The sequence below is a fragment of the Salmo trutta genome, chromosome 6 (assembly GCF_901001165.1).
Source record: "Salmo trutta chromosome 6, fSalTru1.1, whole genome shotgun sequence".
Lineage (NCBI taxonomy): Eukaryota > Metazoa > Chordata > Actinopteri > Salmoniformes > Salmonidae > Salmo > Salmo trutta.
In genome coordinates this window covers 48,783,779-48,801,154 of record NC_042962.1, presented here as the reverse complement: position 1 = coordinate 48,801,154, position 17,376 = coordinate 48,783,779, and the positions used below count along the sequence as shown (strand labels likewise).

The 17,376-nt window shown below is 46.0% G+C and overlaps 1 protein-coding gene across 3 annotated transcripts in view; it reads left to right on the top strand.

Annotated features, from left to right (window-relative positions):
* The first annotated feature begins 367 nt into the window (after positions 1-367).
* The window catches only part of LOC115196092 (neuronal membrane glycoprotein M6-b), a 35,542-nt gene continuing 18,533 nt past the window's right edge, over positions 368-17,376 (top strand). Inside the window, exon 1 of one of the 3 annotated variants that reach the window (XM_029756640.1) lies at positions 368-682. In XM_029756640.1, coding sequence (XP_029612500.1) covers positions 679-682 — 4 coding nt within the window. In that variant the 5' untranslated portion in view covers positions 368-678. Of the gene's footprint in view, positions 683-9,378; positions 9,797-17,376 lie in introns of those variants that run through there. The other 2 variants (XM_029756639.1, XM_029756638.1) reach the window with 2 other exon arrangements.

The following is a 17,376-nucleotide window of genomic DNA, read 5'->3' as shown; positions in this document are numbered from 1 at the left end:
TTGGGGTCATGGTGCAACAAACCGTTCTGTGTCGGGGTAGGAGCTGCAGAGGTCTTGCATCACCTGGCATTTCACTCTTAGCCCACTGGCCATGGAGGCCAAGCCAAGAGGTCAAATGTGATATTTTATAGATAATTTCCTCCCCTACCATAAACACTGATGTCACTTCTCTTGTCCCATTCAAGTTTATTCAATTTTACAAAAACAGGCACTGTAACAGTATTGACAAAAACAACCCCCCCCCCCCCAATAGAAATCATTACTATCCAGGCTGTATCACATCCGGATTGGCCCAGCGTCGCCTGGGTTTGGCTGGGTAGGCCCTCATTGTAAATAAGAATTTGTTCTTAACTGACTTGCCTAGTTATATAAAGGTTAAATACAAAAATAAAATACTACATCAAGCGGGTCGTTATAGAGATCAAAATATGTTGAATGCAATTTTGTTGCAGACATGAGTAAGCTTTTCTATTGACTAAAAAGGGCCCAAGACCCAGCAGCGATTTCACTCACCCTTCCCCCGTCCCCACGGGATGGGGTGCATTGATTTCGGGGAGAGCGTTCGTGCACTGGTGCTCCAGCGCGCGCCCTGCTGCCCTGCACGAAGCAGCTCCCCACTTGCAGAACTTTTTGTCACATCGCATCCGCCAAGCACTGAAGTTCTACGAAAGTAACAAAATGGGTAGGTGCAATTATTAATACCCAAATACTTTCCTCTTCGTTTCTTCAACTGGAAAACTTGAGTATACATGTCTTTTTTTTTTTTACTTCATGCTTGGGTATGTTTTTAATGTCATAGCAATGGTGTTCAACAGGATAGAGTGCTCGATTTAGTGGGCACATAGACGTAGCCTACAAGTACGATCAATTGACAAAATTAAGGCGATGTTAAGTGATTTTCTTTATGGTGGCAGTTATACATTCTATCATCTGAACTGCGCTCTCATAGTTCCTTTGCCTAATCTAGTCTACTGTCTAATGCATGAATGATGAGCATTTTCTGTGATTTGGCTGATTTTACGAAACAAAAAATTATAATCCAATAAAGTAATAGGTCTAAAGAATGTAATAGTTTACAGTTACTAAATCGTTTTTTTGTGTTCTGTTTTATATTATATCAGCTTTTTCTGTCTATGCTAATAAATTAAGTGAATGCGGTGACAGATCGTATGTGTGTGAATCTGGGTGCACGTCCTCGTGTGTGTCCTGGCCCCTGTTGTAAGCTGGGGCCAGTTGTACTGTTAGAGGGGCCAGTTACATTAGACGTTATTGTTGTCATATCGTTTTCTTCACTGCATTGCAGGCATTAGCAGGCAAAAGACCATGTTTCACGTTGCCACTGTCTAATAAAGGATGTAAAAAAAGAACGATAGCAAAAATTTGTTATGTAAAAATTATTTCATACTCCACATTTAGGGGGCCACAAGGGGTTCAAAAATTGTTGTCACCCCCCCCCCCCCCCAGAACCTCAAGTGTTAGGACACTGACTGACTAATCAAAAGGAACCATCGTGCTCTACACTGACTGACTACCCACGAGGACCTCACTTAGTTGTCGCTGCCATCTCTGTTGAATGGAACTGAGATAGCTACAGTATGTTCCTAGGCATGTCGTGTCATTGTTTCAGCCTTGTCTGGTTGTTATGGCTGACCGTGACGGAGTTGCATGACACTGGCTGTGCTCTCTAGCAACGGCAGCCTTTATTAACACTCTTACCCAGGGAGATAGTGATGTCAGCCAACCTCTCCAACAAGATGCCATCTCTCTCCTCTTTCTTTGCTCTTGTCTGGTTGGTTAGGAATCAGTTGAGTTACTGCTTCATGAAGCGCTTCACAGACAGAGATGGCTCATTCATCCCCCAGTCTCTCCCCTGAAACTATTCCACAGGTTGTTACTGTAAATGAGAATGTGTTCTCAGTCAACTTACCTGGTAAAATAATTGTTATATAAAATAAATGGCCATTTGTTTATTGTGAGTTGAGCAGCGAAGAGCCTCTTCAACACACACTTGATGAACACGTGCACACACACACACACACACACACACACACACACACACACACTAGATGAACTAACGTAGGATATTTGGGTAAACGGAGGACCGGAGCAGAGGTCTTACTCCGCTCTCTTTCCTCTCTTACACCACTTCTCACTGTAAAGCAATCTCCATGACCGCCATAGGCTGTCTGGCTACTGTAGCCATGCCCGTGGTAGGAGCCATTTCTGAGACTTTCCTACAACCATTGGTTTCTCTGGTCTCCGAGACGGAAGATGGAGGGATCGTTGAGATGACTTGTTGCCATAGCGACAGCTATGTATGCTGGGAGCTTAAAAGCACCGTCTCAATCCTGTCACGTGTGATCTGGGGACACTCATGTGCGCAAATATACATACATACACACACATACACACACACACACACACACACACAGGCCGAGCATGCCTATTTGTAGCCCTGTCAATCTTTCTTTCCATCTACATGGGAACACCATAACGATGACGCTGATGATACTAACCTCCCAGGCCTGTTCGTTCTCTCTCCTGCAAAATGACTTATTATTGGCCTCTGAGTGATCACTGTAAAGGATTCCGTTGGAGCGACAAGGATTCGCTCCAGGGTTTCCGTTGGAGCGTTATGGTTCCCATGCAGGTGCAACATTTTCCTGGGTGGTGGGGGGGCGGGTTGTTTTGAAGCAGAGGCCCTGGTCATCTGACCCTGGCTTCCTGGGATATATATGAAATGGTGGTGGTGGTGGTGGTGGTGGTGGGAGGGCGGGGGGGGGGGGGGGTGTACCTGCTGTGGGGATGTGATGTGACATCATGTTGAGCTGCCTGCAGTATCTGGGCCAGAGGGATTACGGGGCTAGTCAGATGAAACAGTGGGGGGCGGGGTAGGAGGGCTGGGTAAAGCATGTCAGCAAAGACAGTGGTGAGATATTGTGAGTTGTTAAGGGAGACCCCACACTCCCGCCTCGATTTCCATCCTCAGCTCCTTGGCTTTTGAGCTCGCTGACTAGAAGATGTTGCACGAGATAGACGGGAAAGCAAAATGCATTAATGATCTGTTTTTAATCAAACAGTGGTTGCTTCTCGAGAGGAGAGTTGTGACCTGTCCCCTGAGTTATTCAGACACTTTTATCCCAATGTGTCTCCATTCCTGGGATCTCAGTGTTTTGTCTTGGAGTCTCTTAAACCCTCAAACTCCCCTCCCCTCCCTATGTAACTCCCCTCACATCCCTACATGTCTAGGGATGGATGCTGGCTCAGGAAATTGTCGGACCACACAGTATAGTTCAGACAGAGTTAAGGTGAGGAAACTAGAGTTGCGGGTGTTTTCATTTAGGCAGTGTCTGAGAGCCAAATCAGACGCGACCAGCAGAGATTGCATGGATGTACATGTGTGAGTGGCTCTGTATGTGTGTGTGCTCTAGTAAAACTGTGTGGGGAGTGAGTAGTGAGCAGGCAAGGTTGTCGGCAGGATTGGGAAAGGTGCCGCCAGAACCTACAACTCCCCCCCCCCCCCCCCCCCCCCGCTGATGTTTGTGTGTTTGGTTACTAAGGATGAACTCTTTCCAGCATCCACGTTCAGAGTCCCTGATGAGAGGGAGCTAGGCGTCTCCTTAGCGACCGCCAGCGTAGGGGTGGGGTGAGAGCGTGCAGAGAATGGCCTGGCGGGAAAGTGGGTCATCCTGCCAGATTACGTCCCATGTGGCCGGCTATGTCCGCTCTTCCCCGTCTAACCAGGGGAGCAGAATAGGAGTCGCTGCTGTGTCACAGCCCTCCATGTCCTCTAGTCCCAGCTGTGGTTGACTTAATCAGAACATCCATTGGTTTTCTCCCAGCCAACGTTTCCCTTTTACAGGGAGCAAAGGCAATTAAAATGGCCAGGATTAGACTAAAGCATCAGCAGGAGGCTCCTAATGCCCACTCCCAGATAATGTGCATTTTGTGTGTGTGTGTGTGTGTGTGTATTAGTTTTGTTGCTGGTGTTTGTGATCAGTCGATGAAACGGCATCCCCACCCGATAAGCAGTAGACACACACACACCATCACTGGACGAGTTGCTGCTATCCCAGGTTAGTAGGACACTAGACTCAGACGACGGTTCAGAGAGGGTTCAGGGGTCAGACAAGGGCCGCCCATTGGAGGAAACACAGTAGGCTGCAGTAGGGTGACCTAATGGGGGTCATGAGAATCATGGGAACTTGTCCAATAACATGGCTGTGTCTCAAATTGCACCCTATTCCCTATATACAGTAGTTCACTACTTTTAGAGCACCGTTAATTAGGGAATAGGGTGCCATTTGGGATGATGCAGGTGCATGCAGAATGCCTCTAGGGGTGGTGTGCTTGTTGTTCTTGGTGCATTGAGAAAATATTGTTGTTTTCTCTAATGGATGGAGAGTCCCGCAAGCGGTGGAGGGGAGGCAGGTCTTCAGGGGCTTTAAATAACTCTTCAGAGGGAGGGAGACCGAGACAGCTTGAGGCGAAAACAAAAACATGGCCGTTTGTTCTAAAGCCTCTGTCTGGGTGGCCATCCACTAGCTCTGGGGAGATGGTCAATAGACCATGTCATAAGTTGAACTGCTGATGGCCTAGACCAGGGCTGCCCAACCCTCTTCCTGGAGATCCACTGTCCTGTAGGTTTTCAGTCCAATCCTAATTTAGTGTATCCGATTCAGCTAGTTAAGGTCTTGTTGAGCAGCTAATTAGTAGAATCAGGTGTGTTAAATTAGGGTTGGACTGAAAACCCATAGGACGGTAGATCTCCAGGAAGAGTGTTGGACAGCTCTGGCCTAGACAGAACATCCACCCACAGGGTTGACTATATATGTCGCTGTTTCTTTTCCAAACTTTACTAGATTCTCTTTACAGCCATCCATATTAGGCTCAGGATTTCAAAGATTTGCACTTTATTGACTACAGCTGTCGGAGAGAACACAGAAGACGTGTCCTAGGAACCGATAGCATCGTTAGTTTCTGTCACGCTCTGACCTAGGAGAGCTGTGTTTTTTCTGTTTATTTAGGTCAGAGCAGTCTATGTTTTTTGTTTCTATGTTTTGTTCTTGTTTTTCTAGTTCTAGGTTGAGTTTTGATGATCTCCAATTAGAGGCAGCTGGTTCATGTTGTCACTAATTGGAGATCATATTTAAGTTGGGGTTTGTCTATGGGGTTTTGTGGGTAGTTGTTTTCCGTTTTGTAGGTATTACCTGACGGAACTATTGGTTGTCGTTTTTGTTGTTTTCTGTTTAGTGTCATTATTAAAAACAATTATGAGCACTCTACACGCCGCGCCTTGGTCCCCTTTATACGACCCATGTTACAGAACTACCCACCATGATTGGATCAAGCGGCGTGGCCAGGCAGAAATGGACACCTGGTCACACAAAGAGTGGACGGAAAGGAGAAACTGGACTTGGGGCCAAGTAATAGAGAGGTATCGGAGCCTACCGGGGAAGAACGAGGGGCATACGGGTAGTTTGGCTGGGCCAGGACTGAGACCTGAGCCAACTCCCCGTGCTTATTGTGGTGAGCATGTGCCTGCCTCTTGCGCTCGCTCTCCAGTGCGCCTCCGTAGCCCAGTACATCCTGTGCCTGCTCCTCGCGCTCTCCCTCCAGTGCGCCTCCATACTCCAGTACGTCCTGTGCCTGGTCCTCGCACTCTCCCTCCAGTTCGCCTCCATAGCCCAGTACGGCCTGTGCCTGCTTTGAGCACTCGGTCCTCAGTGCGTCTTCCTAGTCCGGTGAGACCTGTTTCAGCTCCACGATCTAAGCCTCCAGTGATAAGCGATGGTCCGAAGCCTATAGAGATGATCCATGGCACGAAGCCTCTAGTGATGATCCATGGCCCGGAGCCTGTAGGGATGTTCCATGGCACGAAGCCTCGAGAGGTAATCCATGGCCCGGAACCTGTAGAAATAATCCTTGGCAAAAAGCCCGAAGGGGTTATAAATGGTCCAGAGCCTGTAGGGATAAACCCTGGCACGAAGCCTGTAGGAATGATCCATGGCCCGGCACCTGTAGAGATCATCCATGGTAAGAAGCCTCCTGTGATGATCCATGGCGCGGAACCTGTAGAGATAATCCATGGCATGTAGCCAGCAGCAGCGGTCACTAGTCCTGAACCGATAATGACGCTTCCCAGTCCAGAGCCTCCAGCGACGCTCACCAGTCCGGAGCCTCCAGCGACGCTCCCCAGTCCGGAGCCTCCAGCGACGCTCCCCAGTCCGGAGCCTCCAGCGACGCTCCCCAGTCCGGAGCCTCCAGCGACGCTCCCCAGTCCGGAGCCTCCAGCGACGCTCCTCAGCCCGGAGCCTCCAGCGACGCTCCTCAGCCCAGAGTCTTCAGCGGCGGTTGGCGGTCTAGAGTCTTCAGCGGCGGTTGGCGGTCCAGAGTCTTCAGCGGCGGTTGGCGGTCCAAAGCCTCCGGCGATGAACCACGGTCTGGTTCCTCCGGACACACAGAAGCGGGGGGATCAGCGGGCTGTGGGGGCTCTATGCCCGGAACCAGAGCCTCCGCCAAGTATGGATGCCCACCCGAACCCTCCCCAATAGGTTCAGGTTTGCGGGTCACGTTCTAACCTAGGAGAGCTGTGTTTTTTCTGTTTATTTAGGTCAGGGTGTGATATGGGTGGGCACTCTATGTTTTTGGTTTCTATGTTTTGTTCTTGTTTTTCTAGTTCTAGGTTGAGTTTTGATGATCTCCAATTAGAGGCAGCTGGTTCGTGTAGTCTCTAATTGGAGATCATATTTAAGTTGGGGTTTGTCTATGGGGTTTTGTGGGTAGTTGTTTTCCGTTTTGTAGGTATTACCTGACGGAACTGTTGGTTGTCGTTTTTGTTGTTTTCTGTTTAGTGTCATTATTAAAGAGAATTATGAACACTCTACACGCCGCACCTTGGTCCCCTTTATACGACCCATGTTACAGTTTCATAGATTTCAATCAGTTTATGGCTGTCGTCTTGTTGACATGTCACCATAGCAACAGCGATTAACATCCCCTCGGCCTAACATAATCTCTCTGATGTTGAGTCGATATTTGAATCGACTCACGTGTTGACTTGTGAAAGATCGGACCGATCCAGTTTGCCAAGTCAGATATACATAAATATCCTTTAACGGAATTGGTTAAGTTTTGTAAACCGATTTCCAAAATGGAGGTGCTTTGGGAGTGGGACAGAATTGGGGGACAGAACTACAGTGTTGTTTCCAGGGACATCAAAGGGAGGCCAGACTGTTCCTTTCTCCCCATTAACTCCACATCGGAGGGCATAATGGAGCCGTAATGGCCTCATTACTGGGAGAGAGACGACCCATTGTGGCTCTAGTTTCTCTATTCCACAGTAATGAGGAAGGAGAGGGGTCCCGATCCCTCTCCTGAATTCATATTCATAGTTTTTAAAAGTATTATTATTTTGTGGTCATAAGAAAGTAAGTAGTCATTTCCTCTGAGGAATTAAAGGCAGTGTTCCATTGTTGAGTTCTTTAAAGGGAAGCCATGTGGCTGACATCTTTGGTTCAGTGCATTTTTGGACTTTAATAGAGAGAGGAATTCTGGGACATTGAATAAGTCAGCAAAGACTAGTGATCAGGGTGGCCTTGACCAGAGTGTGTTAGAGGGCCACACTAAAACGAGAGAGTTAGTTCTTGGCCTGTCTAGACCCCATTTGTTAGTCCTTAGTGGATAATTCACAGCCAGTATACAGGATACAGTCATATGGATACAGAGGATTAATATACAGGGATATTAAATCCCCCGATTCCCCAATGTCCATCCCAACCAGAGACTAACCATAGAAATATAATAACTAGAACAGCTGTTTTTGGTATGACACTATGGTCAAGGATTCTATGATTGGGGCTGATAGCCACTCTACTTGACCAAAGCCCAATGTCTAATTCTGCAGGAGATTTCCAGAGAGGATATACAGTATTGGCTTGACCTGTTATATCTCCTAAATTGGAACAGATTGGATCCAAACCTCAAAGTGTGTGTAGTATGTGTGTGTGTATTATGTGTGTGCAGGAGGAGAGAGTGCCAGGGCCCACTGTATCTCATCTTCTGGACAAGTGCTTAATCTGTGACCCAGCATAAGGGATTATTGGATGTGGGGGAAATGGACCTTGAAGGTTCACCCAGGAGGTTTGCTGTTTGCTTCCTCTCAATGACCATTGAATTGGAGGATATGTGTGTGTGTGTGTGTGAGACGATATTCAACCTTCAGGAGCCTAGCTGTAGGGTTAAACTGCACTGCCCAGTGCTCAGCTCAGATAGCCAGCCTGAGCCTCCATATGAAGATCTTTGCACCACATATTGGACCCTCAGAGTCTGACTACTGGTGACATTCTGTCAAACACCTGTGAGTGCTCTGAAAGCCCCTTTCCTGGACAGTTGTGTGGCTCTGCTACAACAGACAGAGCACTAGGCTTTGTCCAGCTAGACACCAAGCATTTGAGCTGTGTTAGGCCACGTGCATCAGAATTAATACCTTATTTAAGAGGATTCGGGGCAGCTGGCGTCCCTTTGTTTGAGGATGTGTGTGTATTATTAGAAAACGAGCTGAACAATAGTACACAGAGCAAATTCATTCAAATGAATTATGAATATGTCGTTTTTTCTTTGTCATTTGTTTGTCCAGCATGAAATATCTTATATTTTGTTAGGATGGGAAAGTCTGTAACCATCCCCCAAACTGCAGGACTATACTTCAGAAGTACAGATCAAATAAAGCCTAGACTATTCTGTATTATTTTCTCTCTCGGTATCTCCCTCTTCTCCCTCTCTCCTCATCTCCCTCTTCTCCCTCTCTCCTTCTTCTCGCTCTCTCTCGAGTACTCTCTGTAGATCACCCACTCTCTCTCTTTCTAGCCCTCTAGTCACCAGATGGAGAGTGGGTGGTGTGTTTTTGGGTGATAGCTGCTGTGCGTTAGTGCAAGTGCCTATGTGAGCGTTGACGTGTGTGTATTTTGTGTGTCAGTGCTGTGAGTTTGCACATTGGTGCATGTGTGTGCTAACAGATACAGCCTGCGGCGCAGTAACCTATAACCCTGATTTAAGGGGGGTGACCACCTCACTATCTGTATCTCTCTCCCTTTTTCTCTCTTTCTTTTGCTTTCTTTCTCTCACCTGTGTGATATAGCTGTACACTCTTAGAAACAAAGTTACTATATAGAACCTTAAAGGGTTCTTCTTCTGTCCGGAGAACCCTGTGAAGAACCCTTTTTGGTTGCAGGTAGAACCCTTTTGGGTTCCATTTACAGAGGGTTCTACCTGGAACCCATAAGGTTTCTACCTGGAACCAAAGAGGGTTCTACCTGGAATAAAAAAATGGTTTACCCTATGGGGACCGCAGAAGAAGCAGTTTTTTCCAGAAGTGTAGGGATGCTATGTGCCTGGAGGCAGGGATGGGTCATGTGATTGAGTTCATTCTATACTGTAAAATAGAATGGGCGCTTAAAAATCTGCCATGATCAACGTTTTTATCCATCGCCAAATTGGGATTGCAAGTGACATACGCCCAAAGCGTTAGCTGGCATCGTTTAGGGAGCACTAATCTGTGCAAAATCGGACAAGACCTTTGAATCTTGAAACGGGATTGTAGCCTAGTATATACAGAGGAGCTAAGCTTGCAAGGGAGAGAGGGTGAGGGTGGGAGGGAGAGAGAGAGAGAGCAAAGTCAGAATCCAAAAGCCAGGGAGAAAAAGTATTCAAAGGAAAACATTCCAAATGGATGGGACGAAGCCAGCCATGGAGTCTACCACAGAGGAAAACCAAGAGGAGAGGGAAGAAAGCAAAGGTACGGAATGATCGTTGTTTGATACCGAGCGTTTTTGCGCGTTTCAACCGTACTGTTAGACTACTGCGCGATTTCACCTACTTGCGATGGCTTCGCTTCACGTGACACAAAAGCGCTGTTTTCTCCCCCTGCACCATGGCTTGCTCTGGCATGTGTTTTGTTATGAGCCTTTTGCAAATGACAAAGAATATTAAATAAAAATTTTTTTGTGTATCCCATCAACGTGGGTTTTTATTTGGACATGTTTTGCGCGACCAAGATAGAGGGCTGAAGGCGCGCGCTCGGTTTTATGGAACATAGTTAATGCCAATTTGCTTTGCTTTGCTGCAGCCATGTAGAATCACCATTACCCTGTTTTTCAATCATGTGAAAATTATAAATGACTCGTGTGGCCCATCAAAGGCGGGGTTGTATCCATTGTATGGTCTCCTTTTGTAATTTCTTTCTGTCTCAGGTGCGCGTATTGGTGTGGGCTAATGGTAAGGTGCATGGACCACTGCTGCCGAGATTGGATCTCATCATTGCGAAAAAACCGTTTCACAAAGGGATTTTGTCATAGACGTGGTCGTCAATGTGACTGTCATTGTTGTCTTTGGTTTATGGAATAGATAAATTAGGATGTGGTTCTTTTGTTCGAGTATAACAAGATGCAGCGCAGGGCGCCCGTATGTTGACGACCGTTGATAAAAAAAACATTCCTCTGGGAATAAGGGATCAGCGACACATAAACTGGGGTCCCTTTCCACTTGACACATACCAAGCTCGGTCCTCTCATTTCACACGATAACACTCGTAAAAACAGCAGCTTTTGATCATCACTGTTTATGGAATGACAAATTATAAATAGTAGCCTATACGCAAGGCATAATATGTTGGGTTGTCGTTGCCTTTGTCCATTTACAAAGCAGGGGGTGGGGCCGACTCAATTTGCCCAATGTATCGGAATGTATATAGGGATTACATTTGTTTTTTAGAAAGGTTACTGGGGCAAAATAACACCCTTGCCCAGTCATTACCTCTCTGTAATCAGATAACAGGCTGCATTGTCCATCACCTCAATTAGGCTACACTATTTTACAATCACTATTTCAATCAAACATTTTGATACAGGCTATCCCTTGGTGCTACAGCCTACTAAATCTCATAGCAGCTGGTTATATTACCTCCCTGTGGCTGAGGTCAGGAGTTGAATGCACAAATTTGATCCTAAATCAGTTCTTGGAGGGCAGTGCTATGTAGCATCCAAAACTGTGTCCTCAGGGCTGCTCCTTTACCCTGCCACCCCATCCATCCATCCTCCTGTTTCTAGCCATTTAACCCTACACTCTTCGAGGGGAAAAAAGGGTTCCAAAAGGGTTCTTAGGCTGTCCCCATAGGAGAACCCTTTTTGGTTCCAGGTAAAAACCCTTTTTGGTTCCAGGTAGAACCATTTTGGGTTCCATGCAGAACCCTCTGTGGAAAGGGTTCTGCACGGAACCCAAAATGCGCTTAATTGGAACCAATTAACCAAAAGGGTTATACCTGGAACCAACAAGGGTTCTTCAAAGGGTTCTCTTATGGGGATAGCCGAATAACACGTTTAGGTTCTAGGTAGCACCTTTACAACATACACCAAGGCTTTCTCTCCATCCCCCCATCCATTCAATGCATTGTTCAGATGTGGTTACATTTGAATATGTTTTATATAGAGATTTACATTTAGTAGGCATACATGCTACATAAATATGTCATAAGGCTTGGCATAGCCAACAAATAGCCTACGTTGACCTAATAATAATAACTAACACTATAACATCAGTGTTTGGGAGTAGTGAGCTATACATATAGATTTTGCAGCAGCTTGGTGGTAGTTGAACTAAATTCAAATCTTGACAGTGTTTTCAGTAGTTCATTCCCGTTTTGCCATGTATATAGCAGTGTAGCTAAGTACAGGAACTACACACTACTGTTTTTGCAACAAAAAAAAGAAAATGGGTGAAGTAGGCTATAACATCCTTCCATTTCCAGCATCAGATATGCCTAATTGTCACTTAAAACATCGTTTTTGTGTTTAATAGGCCAAATCACACGGGATGTTAACATCCGACTCCACAGTGGTCTGTTCTTGCAACTTCTAGTCTATGACATTTCAGATTTAGATATTATAATTGATCAAAAAAGTAGTTTGGCGGTAGTGAACTACAATTTCAAAGTAACTTTAGTTAAGTCAACTATATTTTTCTTAATGGTAGCTTTAGTGACGTTTAACTTCAGTGTGATGTAACTGGTAGCTTGGCAAACTAGATTTTCAGAGTAGCTTCCCTAACACTGTATAACATCTCCTTATGAAGTTCTCCTGTGGTGAATCATCTTACATGACACTTGCAGAACTAACGTCCTACAGGATATGAATCTTATCTCTACGAAATGAATGTAACATGATATCCTATGGTGTGGTTAGGGGTATGGCTGTGGATGGCATTCACGGTGAGAGAAGGGGGCCGTGTGGCTGGCAAGGTTTTCACGATCTACAACTGGAGTATATTCTACAACTGTCAACATTCCACCATAATCCTCAGCATCACTAAAATGGAAGAGATGTATAGGGAGTAGGGCAAGCAGTTGAAGCTCTGCCATGTCATGTAAGAAGCTTGTGTGTTGTATGTGCCAAGTGCCTTGCCTCCATTGGGGATTCATCAACCTCAGTTGCACAGTAACAGCTGTAGATTCAGGAAACCAGGGAGCCTTGAGGTATCTAACCAAAGCATTCTTGTAGGCCTAACACCTCAGTTGAGGCATCCGTCACAATTCATAATGTAATCTGACCGAAGATGTGACCTGACGTCAAAGCCCCTTACAATGTAGCCTATAAAACATCTCTGCTGACATCTGTCACGCCCGCCTTTCAGGCTGAAGACCAACTCAACCGCACACATTGGCTGTGATTTCGAACACCCAATTGGCATCCCTCCCTGTGTTTCTGCCAAACCCCTTGAGGAGGCTAGGTGGAGTTTCAGTTGGGCTATATTGTACTCCAATATAGTAGAGGCTGTGAGAGCAAGAGAGAGTTTCAATTATTATAGGCTATATCCCTACTATCTGGACCTGTGGTGCCTCAGTACAGAGACTGGTCTCTGACCCTATTGTATGATACGGGATAGTTATTCTCTCTCCTCTTTCTCTCTCCTTTGGCCTTTTCTATTCCCTCCTCTTCCGCTCACTCTCTGTCACCATTTTCCGCTCGGTCAGTTCACCTCCGTCTCTCCCTCCCTCTCTCCTTCTCTTTCGCTCTATGATGTCAGACTGACTTAGCCAGGCATAAACCTCCTATTCTCCCTGTATCACCCAGGAAAGGAGGGAGGGGGCAGGGGTAGTATGTTCTCTCTTACGTAACTCTCCGCTGCGTTGCCGTCCACATCTTCAGATCACAACCGTGAGGGATTACATCATCATCACCACAGCGATGGGGGCGTGACAGTGGAGCGCTGATGGGTTCTGTTTTCATATATGAGTCGTAGAACATTTCCTCACTACCGTTAACGCAGGCAGAACACTCGCAGCGCTATGCTCCCTTGTGCTAAACCCTCTACTGTACTGAACCTCCGTGTAAATATTCTCAGTGCAATGTATCCAACAGCAGGATAAGTGGATACCATTGGAATGTAGCACTGTAGGTGGTGTGTGTGTGTGTGTGTGTGTGTGTGTGTGTGTGTGTGTGTGTGTGTGAAATTCACTGGTTACATTGAGTACTGTTAAATGCACACAATAATGCAATTATTGTGGAAACTCAGATTAATAAAATAGTTTGATTAAAACATTTACATGCTTTGGAAGATGAATGATTTCCCTAACAATCCTGTTAACATGGACACGTCTGAAACCTGATGGCACTCAGATAAATGCAGAAAAATCGGCAATCAAAATGAACATTCTACCACAGCGACCATGTTATTTTTGGAAAGCATAATTTGATTCGGACATATAAAGTTTGCATGTGAAAACTATACTGATCAAAAATATAAATGCAACATGTTTTTATTTATTTATTTATTTCACCTTAATTGCGACCTGGCCAAGATAAAGCAAGCCGTTTGACACATACAACAAGACAGAATTACACATGGAGTAAAACAAACATACAGTCAATAATATAGTAGAAAAAATAAGTCTATATACAAAGTGAGCAAATGAGGTGAGATAAGGGAGGTAAAGGCAAAAAAGGCCATGGTGGCGAAGTAAATACAATATAGCAAGTAAAACACTGGAATGGTAGATTTGCAGTGGAAGAAAGTGCAAAGTAGAAATAGAAATAATGGGGTGCAAAGGAGCAAAATAAATAAATAAATAAATACAGTAGGGGAAGAGGTAGTTGTTTGGGCTAAATTATAGATGGGCTATGTACAGGTGCAGTAATCTGTGAGCTGCTCTGATAGCTGGTGTTTAAGCTAGTGAGGGAGATAAGTGTTTCCAGTTTTAGAGATTTTTGTAGTTCGTTCCAGTCATTGGCAGCAGAGAACTGGAAGGAGAGGCGGCCAAAGGAGGAATTGGCTTTGGGGGTGACCAGAGAGATATACCTGCTGGAGCGCGTGCTACAGGTGGGTGCTGCTATGGTGACCAGCGAGCTGAGATAAGGGGGAACGTTACCTAGCAGGGTCTTGTAGATGACCTGGAGCCAGTGGGTTTGGCTCCGAGTATGATGCGAGGGCCAGCCAACGAGAGCGTACAGGTCGCAGTGGTGGGTAGTATATGGAGCTTTGGTGACAAAACGGGTGGCACTGTGATAGATTGCATCCAATTTATTGAGTAGGGCATTGGAGGCAATTTTGTAAATGACATCGCCGAAGTCGAGGATCGGTAGGATGGTCAGTTTTATGAGGGTATGTTTGGCAGCATGAGTGAAAGATGCTTTGTTGCGAAATAGGAAGCCAATTCTAGATTTAACTTTGGATTGGAGATGTTTGATGTGAGTCTGGAAGGAGACTTTACAGTCTAACCAGACACCTAGGTATTTGTAGTTGTCCACATATTCTAAGTCAGAACCGTCCAGAGTAGTGATGCTGGACGGGCGGGCAGGTGCAGGCAGCGATCGGTTGAAGACCATGCATTTAGTTTTACTTGTATTTAAGAGCAGTTGGAGGCCACGGAAGGAGAGTAGTATGGCATTGAAGCTCGTCTGGAGAGTAGTTAACACAGTGTCCAAAGAAGAGCCAGAAGTATACAGAATGGTGTCGTCTGCGTAGAGGTGGATCAGAGACTCACCAGCAGCAAGAGCGACATCATTGATGTATACACAGAAAAGAGTCGGCCCAAGAATTGAACCCTGTGGCACCCCCATAGAGACTGCCAGAGGCCCGGACAACAGGCCCTCCGATTTGACACACTGAACTCTATCTGAGAAGTAGTTGGTGAACCAGGCATGGCAATCATTTGAGAAACCAAGGCTATTGAGTCTGCCGATGAGGATGTGGTGATTGACAGAGTCGAAAACCTTGGCCAGGTCAATGAATACGGCAGCACAGTATTGTTTCTTATTGATGGCAGTTAAGATATAATTTAGGACCTTGAACGTGGCTGAGGTGCACCCATGACCAGCTCTGAAACCAGATTGCATAGCGGAGAATGTGCGGTGGGATTCGAAATGGTCGGTAATCTGTTTGTTGACTTGGCTTTCGAAGACTTTAGAGAGTCAGGGTAGGATAGATAGGTCTGTAGCAGTTTGGGTCAAGAGTGTCTCCCCCTTTGAAGAGGGGGATGACTGCAGCTGCTTTCCAATCTTTGGGAATCTCAGACAACACGAAAGAGAGGTTGAGCAGGCTAGTAATAGGGGTTGCAACAATTTCGGCAGATCATTTTAGAAAGAAAGGGTCCAGATTGTCTAGCCCGGCTGATTTGTAGGGGTCCAGCTTTTGCAGCTCTTTCAGAACATCAGCTGACTGGATTTGGGAGAAGTAGAAATGGGGAAGGCTTGGGCGAGTTGCTGTGGGGGGTGCAGTGCTGTTGACCGGAGTAGGGGTAGCCAGGTGGGAAGCATGGCCAGCCGTAGAAAAATGCTTATTGTAATTCTCAATTATAGTGGATTTATCGGTGGTGACAGAGTTTCCTATCCTCAGTGCAGTGGGCAGCTGGGAGGAGGTGCTCTTATTCTCCAAGAACTTTACAGTGTCCCAGAACTTTTTCGAGTTTGTGTTGCAGGAAGCAAATTTCTGCTTGAAAAAGCTAGCCTTAGCTTTTTTAACTGCCTGTGTGTATTGGTTTCTAACTTCCCTGAAAAGTTGCATATCACGGGGGTTGTTCGATGCTAATGCAGAACGCCACAGGATGTTTTTGTGTTGGTTAAGGGCAGTCAGGTCTGGAGAGAACCAAGGGCTATATCTGTTCCTGGTTCTAAATTCTTTAATGGGGCATGCTTATTTAAGATGGTGAGGAAGGCATTTAAAAAAAATAACCAGGCATCCTCTACTGAAGGGATGAGGTCAATATCCTTCCAGGATACCAGGGCCAGGTAAAGTTTTGGTCCCGTGTTTCATGAGCTGGAATAAAAGATCCCAGAAATTCACACACACAGCCATTCCGCTCTCAGAAGGGTCCAGAAAGGTCCAGCTGAGGCCATGTGTATCTAAAGGTCCCTCCCCTTCAGGACGCATGTCGTTTGATGGACGTGGGGGGAGGTCGAGGTGGGAGTGAGAAGGGGTGTGGGAGGGGTGAGCAGGTTTCCTAGTTCTTTGTGTGTTGGCTTGGTATCTCTCTCATATCACGGCTGTAATAGGTAGGGCTCTCAGAAAAAAAGGTGCTATCTAGAAGGGTTCTACCTGGAACCAAAAAGGGTTCTCCTATGGCGGACAGCCGAAGAACCCGTTCGGAGCCATTTTTTCTGAGTGTACAGTGACGCTTTCACTTGGCAGGATTTTCATGCTGCTGGCTATATGGCGATTCTCTCCCCCCATCTTACCCTTTCTTTCTTTTTCTCTGTTCATTTATTCTACCCAGTCTCTCCTAATTTCTTTCACTCTGTCGCTCTCTCTTTCATATCCCATTGCTCTTTCAGTCAGTCTGCTACATCCCTCTCTCACCAATTCACTGTCATCTCTTTCTCATCTCCACTATCTTAATTAATCTCCAAGCCCTTCAACAATTTCTCTCTTGCTCTCTCTGACACACACACACACACACATGCTGTCAGCCTCCACCTAGGGAGTGTGTGTGTGCATTCATGCATGCATGCATGCATAAGATGTATTTTAGTGGGAGTGTATCCACATGTAGCTCCTTAGGCTGTGTGAATTAAATTATGTATGTTTTAGTCCTTTTGTACGTGTCTGTGTGCATATTAGTGTGTTTATGCTGTGTGTTAAATTTGTCTACAGTATGCTCTGTATGTGGGTATATGAATAGCACTGAGTGACAGGTTGGAGCAGCATGCATTGTTCCAATGCAATGCCAGCCGTGCCAACCTCCTGCCAGTCTCTTTGGCCCTCTTCCATCGCCTACTGATGCCCAATCTGCTCGCTCCACTCACATCCCATAAACCGCAGTGTGCCCGATTTAACTCTCGTCATCGTTAACGATGACATCAATACATCCAGGATCATAAAGAGAGACAG